Here is a 23869-nt window from a genome sequence, read left to right as displayed (position 1 = left end):
TTTTTTTTTTTTGCCATGCCACACTGCATGCAGGATCTTAGTTCCCTGATGAGAGAGTCAACCTGTGCCTCCTGAGTAGAAGCATGGAGTGCTAACCACTGGACTGCCAGGAAGTTCTCACAGCAATTGCAGTGTTGTTTTTTGTTTTTTTTTTTTTTCATTATTTTTGATTGTACTGGATCTTCATTCCTGTGCATGGACTTTCTCTAGTTGTGGCGAGTGGGGGCTCTTCTTTGTTGCTGTGCGTGAGCTTCTCGTGGCTGTGGTTTCTCTAGTTGCAGAGCACAGGCTCAGTAGTTGTGGCCTGAGGGCTTAGTTGCTCTGCAGCGTGTAGAATCTTCCCGAACCAGGGGTCATACCTGTGTCCCCTACACTGTCAGGTGGATTCCTACCTACTGTACCAACAGCGAAGTCCTGATTACAGTTTTTAAATGGATCTTTCAGTTGCTTTTACTCTATTGTATAAAAACTGCGGCTTGAGCTTTTCAAGGTCTTTAAGTCTCATAAGGCCAAAAGGCATAGTATTGGTATCTGTTTAACTCCTTTGGGCTCTTCTGTCCCACGCTTGACCTGTGGTGAAACAGCTGCTGTAGTGATTCTTGGAGTGGTGGTAGTGGAGAAGAGCGGGTGTTAAGCTCCTGGCCGCCTTTTCATGTTACACAAATACTTCCCTGGACCTGTAGTAAGCCCCAGCTCTAGGGGAGAGTGACTCTCAGGAATAATACCTCACAGCACTGAAGTGGGAAAAAGGTTTAGGAACTGAGCTTCTGTCACCCTGTCTTAAGTGCAGGGTGACGCATCCTCGCTGTTGCAGTGGCCTGGAGCTCCTCAGCCGCGGTATTATGACGTACGGGAATGGCATTCCGTTGTGTGGTGCTTCCCAGTGTCTTGTCGTTGACAGTAGTTAGCTCCAAAATTTGTCAGTGGTTTTCTTACCCCCCAAAGTAGTAAATTGCGGTGGATTCATATCACTTTGATTCATTTGATTCATAAGGAAGGAGAGAAAGGAGGGTGCTGTCTAGACTTGTAGAGCCACTGGACAGCTATGCCAGTTCTGAAAGCATTAAATCATTTTTTTTTTCCCATAGTATTTAGATATATCAGGATCTTTCACAGTGGGTGTATAAACCGTTTGGATCTCTTAGAAAAGCTCAAATTCCTCTGAGTTTTCTAGACTTGAGCCAACACACATGAGGGCTAGATAGAATGTTTAGGTTATTCTAGATTTGGGATGCTCTTAAACATTTAAATTGTGGGCCTGCCTGGTCTTTCTGCCTTGGAGCACAGGTGTGCTTGTATTTCATGCAGTCTGGGAATAAAGTGCAAATTTACAGATCGACTGAGATCATGCATCGTGGGGTATATGTTAAATATTGAGAGAAGAATCATTTTAGGCATATTAAATTTACTCAAAATTAATTTTTACTCTTCAAGTAGTTCTGATACTTAACAGTTAGGGAAGTCAGACCTTTATTAACAATTTTGAATACACATATTCCTCCCTACTTTAACATGTCTGAAATCAAGATATGTCAGTGGAGTGGTGTTGTTTAATTGGTAGCCATTTTCCTTTCTTAGTGTTACATAAAATAATACAATTGATGATGTGTCTCAGATTCAGAGAACCATGATACATTTGTAATATGTGTAATTACTTTTCTCATACCTCTCCGATTCAGGGACAGACAGGGTGATATTTGGCTGTGAACCTTTGGAACTGTCAGCTTTTCAGCCCCCTCAGCCCTCAGTGGTTTGTGGGTAGTTCTGCTTCTTTAGTTACCTTCTGCAGATATTTTCCAGTTGTCTCCTGTTACCTCAGTTCGAGGCTATTATTTTCACCGCTGTCTAGGGAAGCAGCCAGTGTTGTCCTGATGGTCTAATGAGCTGGTGGTATCTTTGGCTTTGCTAGAGTTCAGTCCTAATGCAGGTATTTCACATCTACTTTTAACACTTAGTCTTCAAAATTAGGAGGTGAATGCTTCCTCATGTGGTAATAGCTTTCTGTTGATAGATGCTGCTTGGTATGATTTCTAAACAGTTACACTAGTTCTTCACATCCTGGAGTATGAATTTTCATTTATTTTTACATTGAACTCTTTAAGTCCTCCTTTTTTAACTTCTGTGCTCATAGTCAGGGTTCTTAGAACCAGTTTTTTAGAAGAGCCAGAGGATCGTTGAGGAAACTGTTTGCTTACTCAAAAACACTTCCTGTCCCCTCTAATGAATTATTGTTATGGGAAGGATACACCTAAGAGTGAATTCCCTGTTTTTGTGAGCCTACCAAATACACTGTTTGACCTTCTACCTTATCTTTTTTTTTTTTTTTTTTTTTTAGTACACGGGTGAATCATTAGTTTTTATTAGTGTGTTTAGTAAGTACTCATTAACACCTCTCCCCCATGTTAGTCCTGATTTGTCTTTCTACTGCAGAAATACGGATGTGCGAGGTAGTTTATTGCCTGGTAGCAGAGACAGTAAGGGGCTGGCATGGTTTGTCTTTTAATGTAGTGACTCCACGTCCTCCGTTAAAAAACACGCTCCAGCGAATGTCTTGAAATGTTTGAAAAAACATGTGATGTTTGAAAGAAAAAACACTTATAATACCTTGTAATTCCAAAGAGTTGGATGGTTCTTGTTTGAGTTTGCAGGCAAAATATTGGCCCCGGCGGCAGTTGTCTGAAATCTTGGCTGGAATTGGAGATTCCAGATTGGAGGTTCTTCCAAATGACGTGTGGTTATTGGCAGGAGGCCCTAACCTTACCCTGCTGACCTCTGAATTGGGTTGTTCACAGTATGGCAAGTGATTCTAGAGAGAACAACCAAGACATAAATCACAATCTTTTATAACCTAATCTTGGGAGTGACACACCTTCCTTTCTGCTGTATTGTATTGGTTACACTGACCAACTCTGGTACTGGGTGGGAGGATGTGACTACCAGGAAGCAGTTACTTGGAGATTCTCTTGGAGTTCGGCTACCACGGGCCCCTTTCTTTGTGGACATATAAGTAGTAGTATCGGGGTGGGAAAAGCTTTTCTTTTTCTTCAGTACTGATCACGTCTTTTAGGGATAATTACACCAATGCAATTCTTCTTAGCTTGCCTTTGTATCCTGTTTCTTTTGGTAGCTGTTTATGCAAATTGACCTTCTTTTGTATCCTGATTCAGTGACAAGGGCTGTCTTCCCTGTCTTATGTGAAGTTCTGAAGGTCTGGAGGATTTCCACAGCATTGTTTCCCAAACTGTGGTCATTGAAACAAGACTTTCCCAAGATGCCCTACACTGAGAGGATTCCATTACTTTGGAAAGCTGTATGTTATCTTCCTCCCCTTAGAGAGTCGTCATGCAAGTTAGTATATCTGAGAATTCCTGCTTTTAAAAAAAAAGCAAAACCCTTTTTTTTTTCCCCCAGTCTAGTGTTTTTGAAAATTGACTTAATCACAGAACCTACAGGATTTGTTGACTTTAATTGAAAGTGAAAAGTGTTAATTGCACAGTCCTGTCTGATTCTTTGCAACCACATGAACTATATATAACCTGCCAGGCCCCTCTGTCCCTGGGATTTCCCAGGCACGAGTACTGGAGTGGGTTGCCATTTCCATCTCCAGGGGATCTTCCTGACCCAGGGATCGAACCCAGGTCTCCTGCACTGCAGGCAGATTCTTTACAGTCTTGAGCCACCAGGGAAGCCCCTGTTGACGGAAGTAAATTAAAAACCCTCTTCTACACAGACACTTTTCACAAATATATACATTCTTTATTCAAAACGTTGTTTAGGCAGCTTTATTTCTATGTTTTCGATAATTAAAAATTTTCTAAACTAATGTTCAGTTTGTAATTTTGCATTTTGGAAGGCAACTGAGATCAGAAATTACAGTTAATATCTTATTTTCATTGTTGCTAGCAATTTTGGCATTGTATCATTTGAGGAAAAGTTTTCACTTTCGCCAATTAAAAGAGCTATTGATTCTCAACAAAAAAGGGAGGAGTTTCCTAATCTGTAGAGGTGTTAGATGTTGGTAGGCTTATTAAAAGATGCTATGAATTGAAAAGATCTAGAAAACTACAAACATTGCTGTATTGATAGTGATATTCCACTGTTTTGAAAAATCAGAAACTAGCTTTTAAGTAGAGTTGTTTGAAGTTCTGAATAGGAATCCATGCTCGTGTGCTTTTTTTTTTTCTGAACACTTACTATGTACAATTTTATTTATTTTTAAACAAGCTTTTAATTAATTAGTGGCTGTGCTGGTCTTCATTGCTGCGCTCAGGCTTTCTCTCGCGGTGCGCAGGCTTCTCATTTTGGTGGATTATCTTGTGGGGCGTGGACTCTAGGGTGCACAGGCTCAGTAGTGGTGGCACATGGGCTTAGTTGCCCCACAGCATGTGGGATCTCCCTGGGGCAAGGATCAAACCCATGTTCCCTGCACTGGCAGGCTAATTCTTAACCACTGGACCACCAAGGAAGTCCTGCTTGTGTACTTTAATCCAAAAAAAAAATGTTCATTAGGAATCTTTATAATGTTGCATGCACTTCTAAAAACATTGGTTATTTTGCTTTTAAACCGATAAATTATGGACTGTTGTGGTTTTTGTTTTGCTTTGTTGTGTCCTGAAAAAGAATGTCGAATGATCATAATAAGGGAAGAATTGAACAGTAAAAGCTATACAAAAAAGAATGCAAATACATAGCCATTTCAGGGCATCTAGTGTGTGAATAAATAACTTTATGTAATCTCAGGCTCTGATATATTATATCCTGGTGTTGAAAGATTAAATCATATGTGGATGATACTATTTTAAGAAAACAAATAGCTGTAAATTTAAATTATTTTAAACTTTTTCAAAAGACGTTTTCTATAGTTCTTCTGGAAAACCTATTTGTCTGAAATGATGCATTCTTTAAGAGTTATGGAAAACTATGATTTTTATCATTGAAAACCATCAAAGGAAGCCCTGCTAAAACTTTTAAGCATTTATAACCTTATAACTTGGTAACTATCTTATAGTATCAATGGTTACAAATATATTTAGAAATAATTTAAAAATTGTGAATTATAGGAAAGCAATAAAAAATTAGAGAGTCAGGCATGTAAAATATATAGATGTAAGGGGTTTATAAAGGAAAAGGCACAAGCATTTGGAGGAAATTTAATCAGGGATTTCAGACTGTATGACTACAAGGATATTATGTTGTAAGAAAAAAAAGTACAAATGATACTTTTTTTTTTTTTTAAGAAACGACTACAGAAAGAACTGTTGGCTTTGCAAAATGACCCACCTCCTGGAATGACTTTAAATGAAAAGAGTGTTCAAAATTCAATTACACAGTAAGTATTTTAAGTTTTAAAGTAACTTATTTTTCTTTTGTTATCAATGTAAGTATGTATATAAGTATATATATGTAAGTATGAATATATACTCAATCAATGTAAGTATGAATATATTTTAAAAATACAGAATTATATTCTGTATGTCAGAATTATTTTTATATTTCATCTGATTCTCTCCCACTGAGAAGTAAATACAGTAAACATATCTTATTCTGTGCATTTAAATACACAGTTTTGTTTTATAAAAGTTCCTGCTGATGAGGTAGCATGTTAAAAACTTTGGCCTGACTTTGTTAGGGAGTATTCTTCACCTGTGATAGAGTAGTTTGGTATGAGGTTATTTATCAGATTTTTCAAAAACATTTGAGGCTCTGAAGTGAACTTTGGCCACCTGATGCAAAGAGCTGACTCATTTGAAAAGACCCTGATGCTGGGAAAGATTGAGGGCAAGAGGAGAAGGGGAAGACAGAGGATGAGATGGTTGGATGGCATCACCCACTCAATGGACATGGGTTTGGGTGGATTCCACGAGTTGGTGATGGACAGGGAGGCCTGGCGTGCTATGATTCATGGGGTCCCAAAGAGTCTGACACGACTGAGCCACTGAACTGAACTGAAGTGAATAAACAGTCAAGAGGCGCACCTCTGTCCTTGTCCCCTGAACATACAACATGGTTGCTTTCTTTATAGCGGTGTTAGCTAACTGAATGTCACAGCCTCAGCATTTTCATTTGATAGATTAGAGACTTGCATGAGGATGAAAAGGTGAAGGGTAGAAGGACACAGAAGTGTCCTCTGATTCAGCTCCTTCCTTGGGAGTGGAGCAGAAGTTTCTTCCTAGATATGTGCCAAGAGTAGTAGAGAGATACGGGTTCCTTTAAAATGAGCATTTTTAAAAAAGCGAGCATTCCCTCTCTTAATGAGCATTGAATTAGTTTGAAATGTTTTTGAGAGTATCATCCTAAGATTTCACAACTGACTATTTGGTGTGTCCTTAACACTCCTTTGATTTAACAGTTCCATTGGAAAAAGGTAAATGTAGTAAAATGGGAGATTTTTAAGTAATTTTCCTTAAGAAAGAAAAAAACCCCAAAATGTAAAAGGGGTATAAGCCAACAAGATAAAAATTTCCTATAAACTGACTTGTAGAACAAATTGAAGAATTCAAATATTTAGTGATACAGAGACCAGAGACCAAAACTCACACAACAGGGACATACTTACTTTCAGAAGAAACAATTTTTGGTTACCTTTGACCATGACATTTGAGTCAGTAATTAAGACAGGAGTCAAACTTTAAGAACAGGAATATTAAGAAAGGATTTTTTTAATGAAATGAATTACAAACCAAATATTAATCTAGCTAAAAGAGATGCATGTAATTAACAGGAAATAAACACTAATTTTAAAATAATATACTTTTTTCTGTTGAGTTCTTTAGTTTCTTTAATCAGGGCAGGGCAGAAGCTGAAACAAAAGATAGATATTAGGGGAATCAGAGATAGGCGAAAGAGCAAAGTTTTGATATAACTTCTAACCTAGTCTGAAAAAACTACACAAGGAATTCCTTGGCAGTCTGGTAATGAGGACTTGACAACTCTCAACTGCTGGGGCACAGTTTCAGTCCCTGGGCTGGGAACTTAAGATTCCATAAGCTGTGCAACATGGCCAAAAAGAAAAAAAAATTTGTTTAAGTGGGATCATATGGAATGGGGGATATGGGTAAGGAAGATAAAGTAAGCCCATTATGCTTTATGGAAGACAGTTTGGTAGCATGTATTAAGACCTTTAAAAAAAAAAAAAGACCTTAAAAATAATGAGAATCATGTTCTTTGACTTAATATGCTATCCTTTGACCTCTATGCTCTCCTAAGGAAGGAACAGATACTGAAAGATCGACTTGGAACTATTGTGGTCTCTCAGTGTAGCTCAGTGAAGTGGCACCCCTTGAATTAACAGTCCACAGTCATCATGTAAGGCAAAAATTTTATATAGTCATAATTGCCTTTGAAAACCCCTTGAGAGAGGCTGTATTGGTATATATTCTATCTTAATATATCCAGCAAAGCTAATTTTTCCTTCATATATTTGTTTTTTTTCTGTCTGACTTCTCTTAGTATGATAATCTTTAGGTCTTTAGGTCCATCCATATTGCTACAAATGGCAATATTTCATTCTTTTTTTTTTGGCTGAATAATATTCAATTGTATACATGTACCACATCTTTATTTTTTTATGATTTTTTTTTTGGTTGAAGTATAGTTGGTATACAGTATTGTGCCAATCTCGCTGTATAACACAGTGAATCAGTGATACACATATATATATTCTTTTTTTGTATTCTTTTCTGTTATGATTTATCACAGATATTGAGTATAGTTCCCTGTACTATACTTTAGGACCCTGTTGCTTATCCATTCTGAATGTAATAGTTTGCATCTGCCAACCCCAGATTCCCAGTCCGTCTCTCCCCACCCCCCACCACATCTGTTCTCTTTGTCTGTGAGTCTGTTTCTGTTTCATAGATAAGTTCATTTGTGCCATATTTTAGATTCCATATATAAGTGATACCATATGGTATCCGTCTTTCTTTTTCTGACTTACCTCACTTAGTATGAAACTGAAAGTGTTAGTCACTCAGTCACTCATCTGACTCTGTGCGATTCCATGAACTGTGGTCTGTCAGGCTTCTCTGTCCATGGAGTTCTCCAGGCAAGAATACTGGAGTGGGTTGCCATTCCCTTCTCCAGGGGATTGTCCCAACCCTGGTATCGAACCTGGGTCTCCTGCATTGGAACCTGATTCTTTACCATCTGAGCCACTTGGGAAGCCCATGATAATCTCTAGTTGTATCCAAGTTACTGCAGATGGCACTGTCTTGTTTTTATTTATGCCTGAGTAGTATTCCGTTGTATATGTGGACCACATCTTTATCCATTCAGCTGCTGATGGACATTCAGGTTGTTTCTGTGTTTTGGCTGTTGTGAACAGTGCTGCTGTGAACATACTGGTTCATATATCTTTTTGAATGATAGTTTTGTCCAGAGTGGGATTGCTGGATCCTATAGTAATCCTGTTTTTAGTTTCTGCAGAACCTCCATACTGTTTTCCAAACTGGCTTTACCAAATTACATTCCCACCAACAGTTAGGAGGTATGTATACCACATCATCTTTATTCATTTGTCTGTCGATGGACTTTGAGGTTACTTCCATATTTTGGATGTTGTAAATAGTGCTGCTATGAACATTGGGATGCATTTATCTTTTTTGAGTTAGAGTTTTAATCTTTTCCAGCTACTTGCCCAGGAGCGAGATTGCTGAATCATATGGTAGTTCTTTTTTTAGTTTTTTTAAGGAAACTAAACTTCATACTATTTCTTTAGTGGCTGCACCGATTTACATTCCCACAAATAGTTTAAGAGAATTCCCTTTTCTCCACACCCTCTCCAACATTTCTTACTTGTAAAGTTTTTGATGATGGCCCTTCTGACTTGTATGAGGTGACACCTCATTATAATTTTGATTTCCTTTTTTCTAATAATTGGCGATTTGGAGCATCTTTTCATGTTCCTTTTCATCTGTTTGTCTTCCTTGGAGAAGTACTTATTTAGGTCTTCTGCCTATCTTTTGATTGCTTTTTTGTGGGGAGAAGTTAAGCCCCCGTCAGTCTCATTGTTTGCAAATGTTTTCTCCCAGTCCATAGGTTGTCTTCTCATTTTGTTGATGGTTTTGTTTGCTGTGCAAAAGCTTGTTAGTTTGATTAGGAGGAATGACCTGATTTTTATTAAAGAGAGTAGGTTTTTTGTTTTTGTCTTTTTAATGCAGTTTTTGCATTGCATTTTATTTACTGTGTACTGGTTCTGGTGTTAGGAATATACTAAGTTTTTTGCATGTGCAGTATCATTTATCTTTCTAACAAAATTTTAAGGTGACTTTTTTATTAACTTTTAACAATTTTTTAAAATAACTATTTTAGAATTTAAGTACTTAAAACAGAAGAGCGTACTCAGGGCCACACAGCTAACTAAGGGACTGTTTAATTTTGCTGTAAAGTATTGCCTCTTGAGTCTGTGGTCATATCTTTTCTTATCATGCAAAGTATTCAGCATGCCTTCTGAGAATGAATAGCCATGCATTTAAGGGATCATCGAAAAAGCAAGAGAGTTCTAGAAAAACATCTATTTCTGCTTTATTGACTACACCAAAGCATTCGACTTTGTGGATCACAATAAACTGTGGAAAATTCTGAAAGAGATGGGAATACCAGACCACCTGACCTGCCTCTTGAGAAACCTGTATGCAGGTCAGGAAGCAACAGTTAGAACTGGACATGGAACAACAGACTGGTTCCAGATAGGAAAAGGAGTACGTCAAGGCTGTATATTGTCACCCTGCTTGTTTAACTTACATGCAGAGTACATCATGAGAAACGCTGGGCTGGAAGAAGCACAAACTGAAATCAAGATTGCCGGGAGAAATATCAATAACCTCAAATATGCAGATGACACCACCCTTTTGGCAGAAAGTGAAGAGGAACTGAAAAGCCTCTTGATGAAAGTGAAAGAGGAGAGTGAAAAAGTCGGCTTAAAGCTTAACATTCAGAAAACTAAGATCATGGCATCTTGTCCCATCACTTCATGGAAAATAGATGGGGAGACAGTGGAAACAGTGTCAGACTTTTATTTTTTTGGGCTCCAAAATCACTGCAGATGGTGATTGCAGCCATGAAATCAAAAGATGCTTACTCCTTGGAAGGAAAGTTATGACCAACCTAGACAGCATATTAAAAAGCAGAGACATTTTGCCAACAAAGGTCCGTCTGGTCAAGGCTGTGGTTTTTCCAGTGGTCATGTATGGATGTGAGAGTTGGACTGTGAAGAAAGCTGAGCGCCGAAAAATTGATGCTTTTGAACTGTGGTGTTGTAGAAGACTCTTGAGAGTCCCTTGGACTGCATGGAGATCTAACCAGTCCATCCTAAAGGAGATCAGTCCTGGGTGTTCATTGCAAGGACTGATGTTGAAGCTGGAAACTCCAATACTTTGGCCACCTCATGTTAAGAGTTGACTCATTGGGAAAGACCCTAATGCTGGGACGGATTGGGGGCAGGAGGAGAAGGGGATGACAGAGGATGAGATGGTTGGATGGCATCACCGACTCAATGGACATGGGTTTGAGTAAACTCTGGGAGTTGGTGATGGACAGGGAGGCCTGGTGTGCTGCGATTCGTGGGGTCGTAAAGAGTCCGACACGACTGAGCAACTGAACTGAACTGAACTGATGGGTTCCAATCTGGTTACTTTCAGACAGTAGGCACACTTACTATTTTATATACTCCTAAGTCCATAATATGTGAGGTGCTCAATAGTAGCCCAGCACTGTAACCTCAACCTTCCTTTTGTTTCCCTGTATTTAATATAATAAATTTTTATACCTGAAAAGTATACAATTTAAGGAATTGACCAGGTATACAGTAATTACAAATGGCATGGCTGTAATTAGGGACTTGGATTTTTACTTCTAAAATCTGCCCTGTCATCTATGTTGTAATAAACTGTGTTCCTCTTTTTTAAAATAATTGGAGATAGTGTGCTGTATATTATTATAAACAGATTTATATTCATGATTATTATATGTGAAAACAAAGTAAGCTTATATAGATGGCATGGAAATCTATTCTGGGTTTATTAAACGATTGAAACATAATGAGAGACAAAGGAAAGGCCTTTTAGAGCCTTGAGAAGCCATCAGAGTAAGTGGACTGATGTCAGCTTAGTTTCCTTTTTCCTGGTTAGCTGTCTCTGGAATACTCATGAGAAAATTGGTCTGACAGCTGCTGTAGTCATTGCTGCTATCAACTTCTCTCATATTAATAGCTTCTAAAATAATTGATACCAGGAAAGCAGTTGATTAGCTTGATTTTATCTATAAAATGTTTTCCATAATTGTAGAGATGGTCTGAAAAAATAAGTTACCATAAACAGTAAGAAGAGTGTAGACTTTGGTGTCAGTACACCTAAGTTGAGTTTTATTTTGTTTTTTTCTGGACCTAAAACTTGGAGTTAAACCTGGAGTTAAAACTTGGCTCTGTCCTTTTTAGCTGTCTGACCTTGGTCTACTTATTTAACCCAGGAGTGTCAGAGAAAGGAATAGGGCCAGGAGTGTTACTACCTACTCCTGTCATCGTTGGGAGGATGAGGTGTGTTGTTATACATGGGTGACTCCTGTCCCATTGCCTGGCATAGATGCATATCTGGTGTTCTTTTTCCTCTTCACCCCAGTCCTTTATAACTGAGGTTTAAATTTCTTTTTTTTTTTTTTCCTATTCTAGGTGGATTGTAGACATGGAAGGTGCACCAGGTACCTTATATGAAGGGGAAAAATTTCAACTTCTATTTAAATTTAGTAGTCGATATCCTTTTGACTCTCCTCAGGTAACTGTTTTGCTTTTTAAAATTTTATTGTATTTTTAGATTATAGACAAATGCTAAATTTGTGATTTTTGACTAAGTAAAAACTTATAATCATTGCAATTAAGTAGATTTGTTTATTTATCTTATTTGTAATATAATCAAGGTCATATGAACAATTTACTTTATTGAGATTAGGGCTTTGCTGCTTTTGTACTTCTAAAAACTTAAGACTATTTCTGATCCATTCATGTTAAGTAGACCAAAGGGCATGGAAATCTAACCCCTAGGCCCACAGGTTGTGGGAGAACTTAGCATTTTGGAATAGTTGGAGCCATGTCTTTCTAGATAAGATGATGGTATTGATAGAATGACATCATTAAGAGGCAAGTGCTGTTTTGAAAGGAGTACTTCTTTGATTTCTCATTGCCATGAGAATAGTCTTAAGTTTCTAGATCATTTTAGTGTGAAGCACTATCAGTTTAGTTAATGTCTGAAAACATGGACAAAGGGTAGTGGTGGTAGATAAAAATTTTTGAGAGCTGTTTAACTGTGGTAAATGATTAATCCTTGGAGGTTAGAGAAAAGGAGAATTCCAGATTTCTAGGTTGGTAAAATGGATAATGAGTTACTAGTAGCTAAATGATAGGGCAGTGCCTAACTGTGTAGCACTGCTATGTGATCAGGTGTTGTAGATCATGAAATTCAATGTGTTAGGTGCTAAAATATGCTATTTTTGAGGAAATTCTTATTTCATTGGTACTTTTAAGTTGTTATTCAGTTGCTAGGTCTTGTCCTACTTTTTGCAACCTCATGAATTGCACCACGCCAGGCTTCCCTGTCCTTCCCTATCTCCCGGAGTTTGCTCAAGCTCATGTCCATTGAGTCAGTGATGCCATCAAACTATCTTATCTCTCCTCACCCCCTTCTCCTCCTGCCCTCAATCTTTCGCAGCATCAGGGTCTTTTCCAGTGAGTTGGCTTTTCGCATTAGGTGGCCAATGTACTGGAGCTTCAGCTTCACCATCAGTCCTTCCAATGAATATTCAGGGTTGATTTCCTTGCTGTCCAGGGCCTCTAAAGAGTCTTCTCTGGCAGCACAGTTTGAAAGCATCAGTTCTTCGGTGCTCAGCCTTCTTTATGGTCCAACTTTCACATCTGTACATGACTACTGGAAAGACGGTAGCTTTGACTAAATGGACTTTTGACGGCAAAGTGATGTCTCTGCTTTTTAACATGCTGTCTAAGTTTGTCATAACTTTTCTTCCAAGGAGTAAGCGTCTTTTAATTTTGTGGCTGCTATCACCATCCGCAGTGATTTTGGAGCCCAAGAAAAGAAAATGTCACTACTTTAAGTAGTGACACAAACAGCTTAATCTTCTCTTAGCCATGTGGGAGTATAGATGGAAGTCAACTTTTATATTGTGCTGTAGTTAAAAAGATAATTGTTTCAAGGCATAGTATTTTTTTTTTTTTAATTATAGCAACTTTATTTTAAATTTCAAAATTGTATTTTTCATGTAATCGAAACAAAAATCATGTAGATGAATACAAAGATGAACATACATGCTTTAAACACTGACAAAATCTAGTTACAATATATTTTTAAACAAAGTTTTCTATTTTCACAAAATAGTGAAAAACTACGTTCATAAAAATGTACATAGGAAAATATAATAATGTGTTCTCTTTTCAAGTATATATGGCTCTGAAGGTACTTTAATAATCTATATACAATGCAACCAACAGATTTATAATAACACTTTCCTTCAGTTAATAGTCTATTCACTGTGATTCACAGTTCATCACTTAAGGAACTCTCCTGGTTAGAATCACAATCACATTTTGAATGTTTGCTCAAAGCATGAAAATACCAGTTCCTGGCACAATGAGTAGAAGGAAAATAGGCTGCAAGAAGGTATCCTCAGATAAAGACAACATTTAAGCTCCAGAGCAATCTTTGGGGCAAGTGGTACCTTATTCTCATAAAGGAAAAGTCTTTACTGCTGAGGGCACTGGGTCTCTGGAGTTGACTTGGAGGATACATATACAATAGGGTGTGATTTCTTACAAGCTGCTTTTTCCAATTTGCTTGCAGTTTCTTGTTTAACTTCTGTTTGAAGCCTTGATTCAGCAGCTAACCTGGGAGAGTTAGGGGTGTTTCCACTTCTTTCACTTAAGGCTTCTGAGTCAGCGGGAACTCCTGTAAGTTTCACACACTTCTTTTCCTTTCTTGGCTGAATATCCATGGGCAGATTTTTGTAAGGAGAGAGAATGACTCCTGATGTGCTTACAGAAACTGTCTTTTCTAGCTGCAAGTTGTTATCTTCCAAACCACTAGAATAGGATTGTGCCTCCTCTTTCTGTGGTGATAATCTATAAACTTCTTCCCCAACAGCACTGGTGGTACATATAGCATTAGGGGTGGTTATATCCACAGGCAGGACCTCACGTCTCTTTTTGAGTACAGGCACTTCAATTTTCTCTTCAGGTTCATACTTCAGTTTCAGCTCATCTAATTTAGCTCTCAGTTTCATATTTTCACTTTGGGAAAGCTGGAGGCACCTTTCATTTAAAAAAAAGTTTCCGCTCAATATCCAGAGCCCGCTGGCTCTCAAGTAATGCTTTCATTCGCTGGATGGACAATTCACCTTTAGTGTTTTCATTTTCTTTGTTTAAGTTGTCAAGCTTTATTTGAAGTAAATCTGTGTAATAGGTGACATCTTCCAGAGGAACAGAGTTGGCTGAAGGCTTAGATTCCATACTTTCATATAAACTCTTAAATTTCTCCAGATTCCTAATTTCACCTAAGAGATGTTTAATTTCACCATTCTTCTGCTCCAACATGGCAAGCAACCGTTCCTGCTGTTCAAATTCAGCTTGAGACCCTTTCATTTGTAGCAATGTAGTGATCTGTAACTTCATTCTTTGCATCCATTCTCTATTAAATGCATTTTGCTTCTTTAGTGACTGATACTTGACTTTCATGCTGATAAGCTGACGTTCCATTGCTGTCCTTCGATCCTCCACCTCTGCAAACAAAGAGCTGCCTTTACTGTTAGGGTCCAAGGCTTGCTGGAGGGCCTGGTCTAGCTGCACCTGAAGGTCCTGTTTCTCTACACGAGCTTTCTCTAAGGCATTATAGTAAGAAACCGCTTCTTTCTCTCGCTCTTCTTTTTCTCCTTTAAGCCGGTCTGCCTGGCGCATTAAATTAGCATTAAGAAGTTCGAGTTGTTCTTGTCTGTACTGCAGTTCATTCACTTCTTCTTGGAGGGTGGTCTTCACATTTTCCATTTCAGTCAGCTCAATTTGAAGAGTCAGCATCTCTGAAGACATACTTTCATGTACACATTATTTGCATTTCCTTTGATTTACTAGAAAGGAGTTCCTGCTGATGATCCACTTTGTGCTTCAGCTGCTTTTCACTTAGCCGAGCTTCATCTAACTCAGCTTTCAGTGTTTCTAACTTTTTTTTTAGTTCATTCACTTCCTGCCCGTGGCTTCTGCTCAGTGTTTCTTCTAATTTCTCCAGATGCATTTTCTGTTGTTGTTTAATAGCTTCACATTCAGAGCTCAAACTTTCTAACATTCGACTCTTGAGCTCAACTTCTCTCTGAAGAGTGTATTTTTCTTGTTCGTAGCTCTCAGCCAGGGCCGTCATTTCATTACGGCATTTATCCAGTTGATTCTGCAGTTCATTCTGGCTCTCCACTAGCTGTAAACCATACTGTGCCGCTTTCAGCCGCTCTTGTTCAGTCTCTTTGAGTTTACGTTGAAGATCTGCTATTACATCTGCCTCCATGATTTTCTTCCTGTCTCTCTCCTCACCCCTTCCCCTGCTGCTGCACCGCTCCGCGCTCAGATTCCCAACGTTAACTCCACGGCGGCAGCGCACAATCACCGGCCCACTCACTCGCCGCCAAGGCATAGTATTAAATGGAAATTGATTCCATGAGTTCTGAAGTTTCTATGTGAGCAGAAAAGTAAGATGTTGGGGGCTGATTTTTATCTTTTTCTAAAAAAAAAGTGAAGAAGTGTGTCTTGTCTTGACCTCTGGGTTTCGATAATAACCACACATCAACTGTAATCAGAAACCAAATGTATTGCTTCTCTTCAGAAAATGATCTTCACTTTCTGTTGTTGCCTTCGGCTCATCAGCATCATCTTAACCGTCTTTGCTTGAAGGCAGTGAGGCGTCCACTTGTTCTCAGCCTGTTCCTTTACCTCACTTCAGCTAAGTCCCTTGAAGGCCTGTGAAGGAAGAATACGAATCATGGAATTGGAAACTTTGCCTTAGGGAATACTGGAGAAGGTTAACTGTGGAAACTCACAAATATTTTTAAAAAAATTTCTCTAACTAGGTCTAAGGTATTCTCTAAAACTCCGTTCTTAATTAAATCAAACGGCAAACTTAAGCATCATTTGAATTTCATCTTTAATATTTTTGTGAAAGCCTTTGTCATAAATCCTATCATCTTAGCTTGTATTCCTGTTATCCTCTTCCCTGGTTTCACTCCTGCTTACTGGTCTGATTTTGGTGTCCTCTAGCTTCTTTATTCTTCTCGCTCTTCAGTGTCTTTAACCATCTTAAGCCGCTAACTCCCAGATTTCCAACTCTGTGTACACACTCTTACTTCTGAGGTTTAATTTCATGCCCTTGTTGGGCAGCTCTACTTGAACACCTCCAGACATCCCAAATTTAACGTAGCTAATAAACTCAGTTTTTTTCTAATAACTAAATAAGAGAATTCTCTCTTTCGGTTTCTGTTCACCCATCTTCTTGTGTTAAATTTCTTTCCTTTCCTTCATTCTTAAGTGTGGTTTTTCAGGTCCTTTCACAGATGTAAGGCAGTCTGATCACTTTGCTTAAGTTATCATCAGTGCTGTGTGGTCCAAGTTTTTAGTTTTCATTTGGACTGTTACAGAGTAGCCTTTAATTCTTCCCACTCCTAGACATCCTTTCACATTGCTGTTGGATTTCTTTGAAGGTGCCATTACCTCATTGGTTTTCCCACGTACATCCACCACCACCATCCTCACCCTTCTCAGTAAATCCTGTGATGGTTCTTACTTCCTGTGGAGTCAAGCTTAGCAGTCAAGTCTCTTTATGGTCAAGTCTGAACTGAAGCATTTCAGCGACACATTAACCTCCATGCCTTCTATTGTATACTAGTATTTGCATCATACTTTATTAATGTAACTTTCATTCTGATTTTATCTTGAAACAGCTCAATGAAATAGAAGAAATAGATTTATCCTCATTTAATGTGAGGGAATTGAAGCCTGTAGAAGTGAATTGTCTTGTTTATGGTTTAGAAGCTAGTTATTAGAACAATCAGGAATCAAACCTAAGTTACTCTTCTCCCATTCTGCTGATTAGGTATTAATACCAACGTGGAAAATACCTGCTTATTCATTAAGTGGCTCTGTGGTAAAGAATCTACCTGCTAAATGTAGGAGACGCAGGTTCTATCCCTGGGTTGGGAATATCTCTTGGGAATGGAAATGGCAACCTACTCCAGCATTCTTGCCTGGGAAATCCCACGGACAGAAGAGCCTGGTGGGCTACACTCCATGGGGTGGCAAAACAGTTGGACACGACTTAGGAACTAATCAGCAACAACAAATTTATTAAGTAATGTTATTTCTGGAAATTAAAGACTACATGTAGAATGATGTGGAAACCCTAGGGCAGTTGTTCCAGTCTTTTGAAATACAAAGATCCCCTATTAACATCAGTTAATTTTATGGTCCCTCCCATGTGATAGAAGTTATATGTTCTGATACCCATGATTGAGAAAATGACAGAGCACTGGAAGTCCAGTAATACTTTTAAATTATTTTAAAGTTATTTTAATCATATTATCTATATGGTTATAAAATAATTATAAAGGGTCCGGTACTCAAAGCTTAATGTACATATAGATTTGAAGATTTTTCTGATAGCAAAACTTTCCTGAGGTTCATTGCTCTGGACAAGTGGTTGCAAAATTCCCCATTCACTGAAGATTTTATTTGATGAGATGTGGAAGCACAAGCGTTTAGGGAGGCCAGATAAATAATGGCAGTGACCCAGGTGAGAGGTGATGGTGATTTGGACCAGAAGGGTAACCATGGAGGTTTTGAAGGTGGCCATATTTTGAACTTATTTTAAAGGTGCTAAAAAATATACTTGCCTTGATTATAAAACTTTAGAAACATTTTGGCAAATAATGTCTTCATCCTTTTGTTTGTGGTCTGATTCTCGCTGCTTTGTGAAAACTATTAATATTCATTCCACTGATACATATTAGATGACTGAAAAGAGGAGAATTGAATTGAAAACTATTCTAAAATTCTTGTCCCCAACCACTTTTGTCAGATATTTATCATTTATGCTAGACTGACTATGTCATATATATTATTCATAATTAGATTAGTTTATGAAACTGTCTACTTGTATGTTCAGTTTTTGTAGTTGCCCTTTAAGTATTCTCATCTACTTGCAATTTTAATTGGAGAAAACATTCCCTCTTATTGTCCCTATAGAAACCTTGGTGTCCTTATTGTAGACTGGCTTTTATAATTATAGCCTGTTTTGTATAGCTCATTCTATGTATATTGTATTTTGACCTATCTTCACATACCATATTCAGTGTCTGACTTTCTAATCACTTGTAGAGCATTAGTCTGAATACATTAGTATGCCTGCATTGTGGTAAGATCTCAGTACTGTGAGGTCAGTGAGTATTGAGCTTAATGTTTAAAGTCCTCAGGTATGATAAGTAACATGAATTTCATATTAGAAACAGTTAGCTAATATCCACCCTTTATATTATCACTGTTGGTAGCATTCAGTTTAGATCTTAGTAGTTTTATGAACAAATACTACATTTAGTACCCAAAGGTTACCCTGAGGTTGACTTGCTTAAAATTTTAGGTTGTATGTGGGAAATGCATTCTTACCTCCAAAAGCATAGTTCTTTCTCAGCTCTCATCTGCTCTCGAATTTGAACCACACTGATAGTGGGGTATTTGGAAATTTAGAGACATTTGAGGGCTGCTTCTTATGCAGACTCAAAATTTCAGATGTGGTTCACATGCATTAGATCTAAGATCCTTTTCTAAATTTTTTTCCATTAAATAGCTTGTTCTTGAAAGTCTGTAATTCCATTTTACTCAATTTGATTTGCATAATGGGCAATATGTGCACTCTGGTTGCTGTTTAATCTGAATGACTACTTTGAATAAATTGTTTAAAAAATAGGTTTGCAAAACTCTTTTTCTCCTTTGGTTTCAAATTCATTGTATTCAGTTTTCTTGTCACATCTGTGTTAGATAGTTTATCAGCTATTTGCGACTCCCCCCCCAGCCCCCCCAAAATAGGTTTTGAGCTCTGAAAAGTTTAAAGACTCTTTAAGTTTTTAGAACCTATGTAGCTGCATTAAAAAAGCTTGAAATGTCCATTAATTCCTCTGGCTTGTACTGCATATTAAATAAACAAGGACAGTTAAGAGTGTGGCCTTGAAGAAATTCAGCAGTGTTTACACTTGTGTGACGTGCAGAGAACCAGAATAGCAAAGCTTACATCAAAATTGTCTGTGCAGACAGCTTACCAGACTTTTACATGAATAAACTGTTGAAAAAAGTTTTTTCTTATATTTCAGGAATTCTTTGGCATGGAAACTCAGCCTTTCCATGTTTCGACAAACTCCTAGGGGTTACCTGTACCATGTGCAACGAATCACTTCACATGTTGTGGGTTGTTGGAAAGTTTTAGATTGGCTGCATTTGTCCTAATGCAGCAGGTGTAAAATACACCCCACCCCACCCCCCTTTTTTTAAGCATTGTTGAGATCTAATTTATTTCCGTCTGCTCAGGAGACTTGGGTTTGATCCCTGGGCCAAGAAGATCCCCTGGAGGAGAAAATGGCAACCCACCCCAGTATTTTGCCAGGACAATCCCATGAACAGAGGAGCTTGGTGGGGTACAGTCCATAGGATTATAAAGAGTCAGACATGACTGAGCCATTGAGCACATTGTTACTGATAGGTGTAATTGATGTAAATGGTCCTTCAAACACAGCTGTGCCCAAGTCTCTCAGGGGGTCTTCTGCAATTGGGCAGGACAAGTAACTTGATATCTCTTGTTTTAAGACTTTTCCTTGGGACTTCCCTGGTGGTCTAGAGGCTAAGACTCTGTGCTCCCAATGCAGGGGGCCAGGGTTCAATCCCTGGTCAGGGAACTTGATCCCACATGCTGCAGCTAAGGCTGGGAACAGCCAAATAAATAAATAAAATAAATAAATATTAAAAAAAAAAAAAAAAAAGACTTTTCCTTTTAGTTATCAGGTTTACTTTAGCTCTCCATGGAAATCGGAGAAGGCAATGGCAACCCACTCCAGTACTCTTGCCTGGAAACTCCCATGGACGGAGGAGCCTGGTAGGCTGCAGTCCATGGGGTCACTAACAGTCGGACACTACTGAGCGACTTCACTTTCACTTTTCACTTTCATGCATTGGAGAAGGAAATGGCAACCCACTCCAGTGTTCTTGCCTGGAGAATCCCAGGGACAGAGGAGCCTGGTGGGCTGCCGTCTATTGGGGTCACACAGGGTCAGACACAACTGAAGCGACTTAGCAGCAGCAGCTTCATGAAAATGGAGAGTGGATGTCCAGAATTTAAAGGACAAAAAAAATGCAGTGTATAAAGTCATTCCTTTGAGAAAAAATTCCTCTTCCTATCTTATATTCAGTTCAGTTCAGTCACTCAGTCATGTCAGACTCTTTGCAACCCCATGGACTACAGCACTCCAGGCCTCCCTGTCCATCACCAACCCCTGGAGCCTACTCAAATTCATGTCCGTCACGTCAGTGATCCAACCGTTTCATCCTCTCTCATCCCCTTCTCCTCACGCCTTCAATCTTTCCCAGCATCAGGGTCTTTTCCAGTGAGTCAGTTCTTTGCATCATGTGGCCAGAGTATTGGCATTCCAGCTTCAACATCAGTCCTTCCAATGAACACCCAGGACTAATCTCCTTTAGGATGGGCTGGTTGGATCTCCTTGCAGTCCAAGGGACTCTCGTGAGTCTTCTCCAACACCACAGTTCAAAAGCATCAATTCTTCAGTGCTCAGCTTTGTTTATAGTCCAGCTCTCACATCCATACATGACTACTGGAAAAACCATATCCTTGACTAGACAGACCTTTATTGGCAAAGTAATGTCTCTGCTTTTTAATATGCTGTCTAGGTTGGTCATAACTTTCCTTGCAAGGAGCAAGCGTCTTTTAATTTCATGGCTGCACTCACCATCTGCAGTGATTTTGGAGCCCAAAAAAATGAAGTCTGTCACTGTTTCCATTGTTTCCCCATCTGTTTGCCATGAAGTGATGGAACCAGATGCCATGATCTTAGTTTTCTGAATGTTGAATTCTAAGCCAGCTTTTTTACTCTCTTCTGTGAGGCTCTTTAGTGCTTCTTCACTTTCTGCCAAAAGGGTGGTATCATCTGCGTGTCTGAGGTTATTGATATTTCTTCTGGCAATCTTGATTGCAGCTTGTGCTTCATCCAGCCTGGCATTTCGCATGATGTACTCTGCATATAAGTTAAATAAGCAGGGTGACAGTATATAGCCTTGACCTAACTCCTTTCCCAATTTGGAACCAGTTTGTTGTTCCGTGTCTAGTTCTAACTGTTGCTTCCTGACCTGCATACAGATTCCTCCGGAGGCAGGTCAGATGGTCTGGTATTCCCATCTCTTTCAGAATTCTCCACAGTTTGTTGTGATCCACATGGTCAAAGGCTTTGGCATAGTCAATAAAGCAGAAATAGATGTTTTTCTGCAACTCTCTTGCTTTTTTGATGATCTAGCAGATGTTGGCAGTTTGATCTCTGGTTCCTCTGCCTTTCTAAATCCAGCTTGAACATCTGGAAGTTCACAGTTCACATACTGTTGAAGCCTGGCTTGGAAAATTTTGAGCATTACTTGCTAGCTTGTGGGATGAGTGCAGTTGTGCAGTAGTTTGAACATTCTTTGGCATTGCCTTTCTTTGGGATTGGAATGAAAACTGACCTTTCCGGTCCTGTGGCCACTGCTGAGTTTTCCAGATTTGCTGGCATATTGAGTGCAGCACTTTCACAGCATCATCTTTTAAGATTTCAAATAGCTTAACTGGAATTCCATCACCTCCACTAGCTTTGTTCATGGTGATGCTTCCTAAGGCGCACTTGACTTTTCATTCCAGGATGTCTGGCTGTAGGTGAGTGATCACACCATCCTGGTTATCTGGGTCATGAAGATCTTTTTTGTATAGTTCTACTGTGTATTCTTGCCAGCTCTTCTTAATATCTTCTGCTTCTGTTAGGTCCATACCATTTCTGTCTTTTATTGTGCTCAGCTTTGTATGAAATATTCCCTTGGTATCTCTGATTTTCTTGAAGAGATCTCTAGTCTTTCCCATTCTATTGTTTTCCTCTATTTCTTTGCATTGGTCATTGAGGAAGGCTTTTTTATCTCTCCTTGCTATTCTTTGGAACTCTGCATTCACATGGGTATATCTTTCCTTTTCTCCTTTGCCTTCCACTTCTCTTTTCTCAGCTATTTGTAAGCCCTCCTCAGACAACCATTTTGCCTTTTTGCATTGCTTTTTCTTGGGGATGATCTTGATCACTGCCTCCTGTACAGTGTCACGAACCTCATCCATAGTTCTTCAGGCACTCTATCAGATCTAACCCCTGAATCTATTTGTTACTTCCACTGTATAATCGTAAGGGATTTGATTTAGGTCATACCGGAATGGTCTAGTGGTTTTTCTCTACTTCCTTCAATTTAAGTCTGAATTTGGCAATAAGGAGTTCCTGATCTGAGCCACAGTCAGCTCCCAGTCTGGTTTTTGCTGACTGTATAGAGCTTCTTCATCTTTGTCTGCAAAGAATATAATGAGTCTGATTTTGGTATTGACCGTCTGGTGATGTCCATGGGTAGAGTCTTGTCTTGTGTTGTTGGAATCTTACATTAGCTTCAGCCAAGGAAATGGGTCCCATATGTTAGCAGTAGAAATATTAGAAGACACCTACTCATATGAAAGTGTCCTTTGTTAAATGTAGGTATTTGTAAAATTCTAATAAAATCAGATTTGTAGGTAGATATTTAAAAGCAAAACCTAACTTATGGTAATTTACTATAATGTATCCTGTATTAAAATACAGCATACTTTATTGTGGCCACACTTTTTTTCACTGGCTCTCTTCTGCTCTATAAAGGAAAAAAAAGTGGGGGGGCGGAATATACCTAGAGCAATATATTTCATCAGTTTTTCATCACTTAAGGTAGGGTTTTTTCCTTATGAAGATTTTGCTGTATTCAAGTATGAGGCAGTTTGTGGGGCTGAGATATACTTACTGTTAAGTCTGGTTTGGGAACTACTAGTTTATATTTGATGTGCTAAGACACTTCAGTCGTGTCCAACTCTTTGCAATCCCATGGACTGTAGCCTGCCGGGCTCCTGTGTCCATGGGATTCTCCAGGCAAGAATACTGGAGTGGGTAGCCATTCCCTTCTCCAGGGGATCTTCCCAACCCAGGGATCAAACCCATGTCTCTTATGTTTTCTGCATTGGCAGGCAAGTTCTTTACCACTTGAGTCTTATAAAAATATCATCATACCTAGTGAATCAGAATCTGTGAAAGTGGGGCTCTTGAATTTGTACTTTTAGCCAGATCTCCAGGTGATTTTTTTTTTCCCCCCTGAGAGCCAGATGGGGGACTTTTCCTGGCAGTTCAGTGGTTAGGACTCCATGTCTGCACTGCAGAGGGCCTGAGTTCCATCTCTGGTCAGGAAACCAAGATCCTAAATGACAGGAGGCACAGGCAGAAACTTTTAAACGGGGTGAGGGTGCTGATCAAAAAGTAAGAAGGATTGCTAAGAATTGCTGCAACAGTAAAAATGGTGCATCATACTGCAGTGTAAAGTTCACTTAGAGGATTGATGGTTAATTTTATATCAAAGTGATTTATTATGAGCTAACATATATCCAGGCATTGTTAAATATGAGACTTCTGCTTTGATCTAGTTTGACCTGTGCTTACAGATTCCTTGGAATATATGAATTTACTCCTGCCTGTTCAGATGCTTAGATAGATATGTTTC

General features: G+C 38.8%; 2 protein-coding genes across 3 annotated transcripts in view; one reads left to right on the top strand and one right to left on the bottom strand.

Annotated features, from left to right (window-relative positions):
* The window catches only part of UBE2W (ubiquitin conjugating enzyme E2 W), a 66733-nt gene that overhangs the window by 24762 nt on the left and 18102 nt on the right, over positions 1–23869 (top strand). For both annotated transcript variants that reach the window (XM_043879336.1, XM_043879335.1), the window contains exons 2-3: positions 5238–5329; positions 11663–11765. In XM_043879336.1, the coding sequence (XP_043735271.1) occupies positions 5238–5329; positions 11663–11765 (195 nt within the window). The remainder of the gene's footprint in view (positions 1–5237; positions 5330–11662; positions 11766–23869) is intronic.
* Positions 13223–15542, bottom strand: LOC122679071 (protein Spindly-like). Its single transcript, XM_043879334.1, is given in 3 exon segments — positions 13223–14319; positions 14321–15089; positions 15091–15542. Coding segments are annotated over 3 exon segments (1800 nt in total). The 3' UTR covers positions 13223–13740.

The sequence above is a fragment of the Cervus elaphus genome, chromosome 21 (assembly GCF_910594005.1).
Source record: "Cervus elaphus chromosome 21, mCerEla1.1, whole genome shotgun sequence".
NCBI classification, from domain to species: domain Eukaryota; kingdom Metazoa; phylum Chordata; class Mammalia; order Artiodactyla; family Cervidae; genus Cervus; species Cervus elaphus.
The sequence above is the reverse complement of the archived record's forward strand: the minus strand, read 5'-3'. Positions and strand labels throughout refer to the sequence as shown.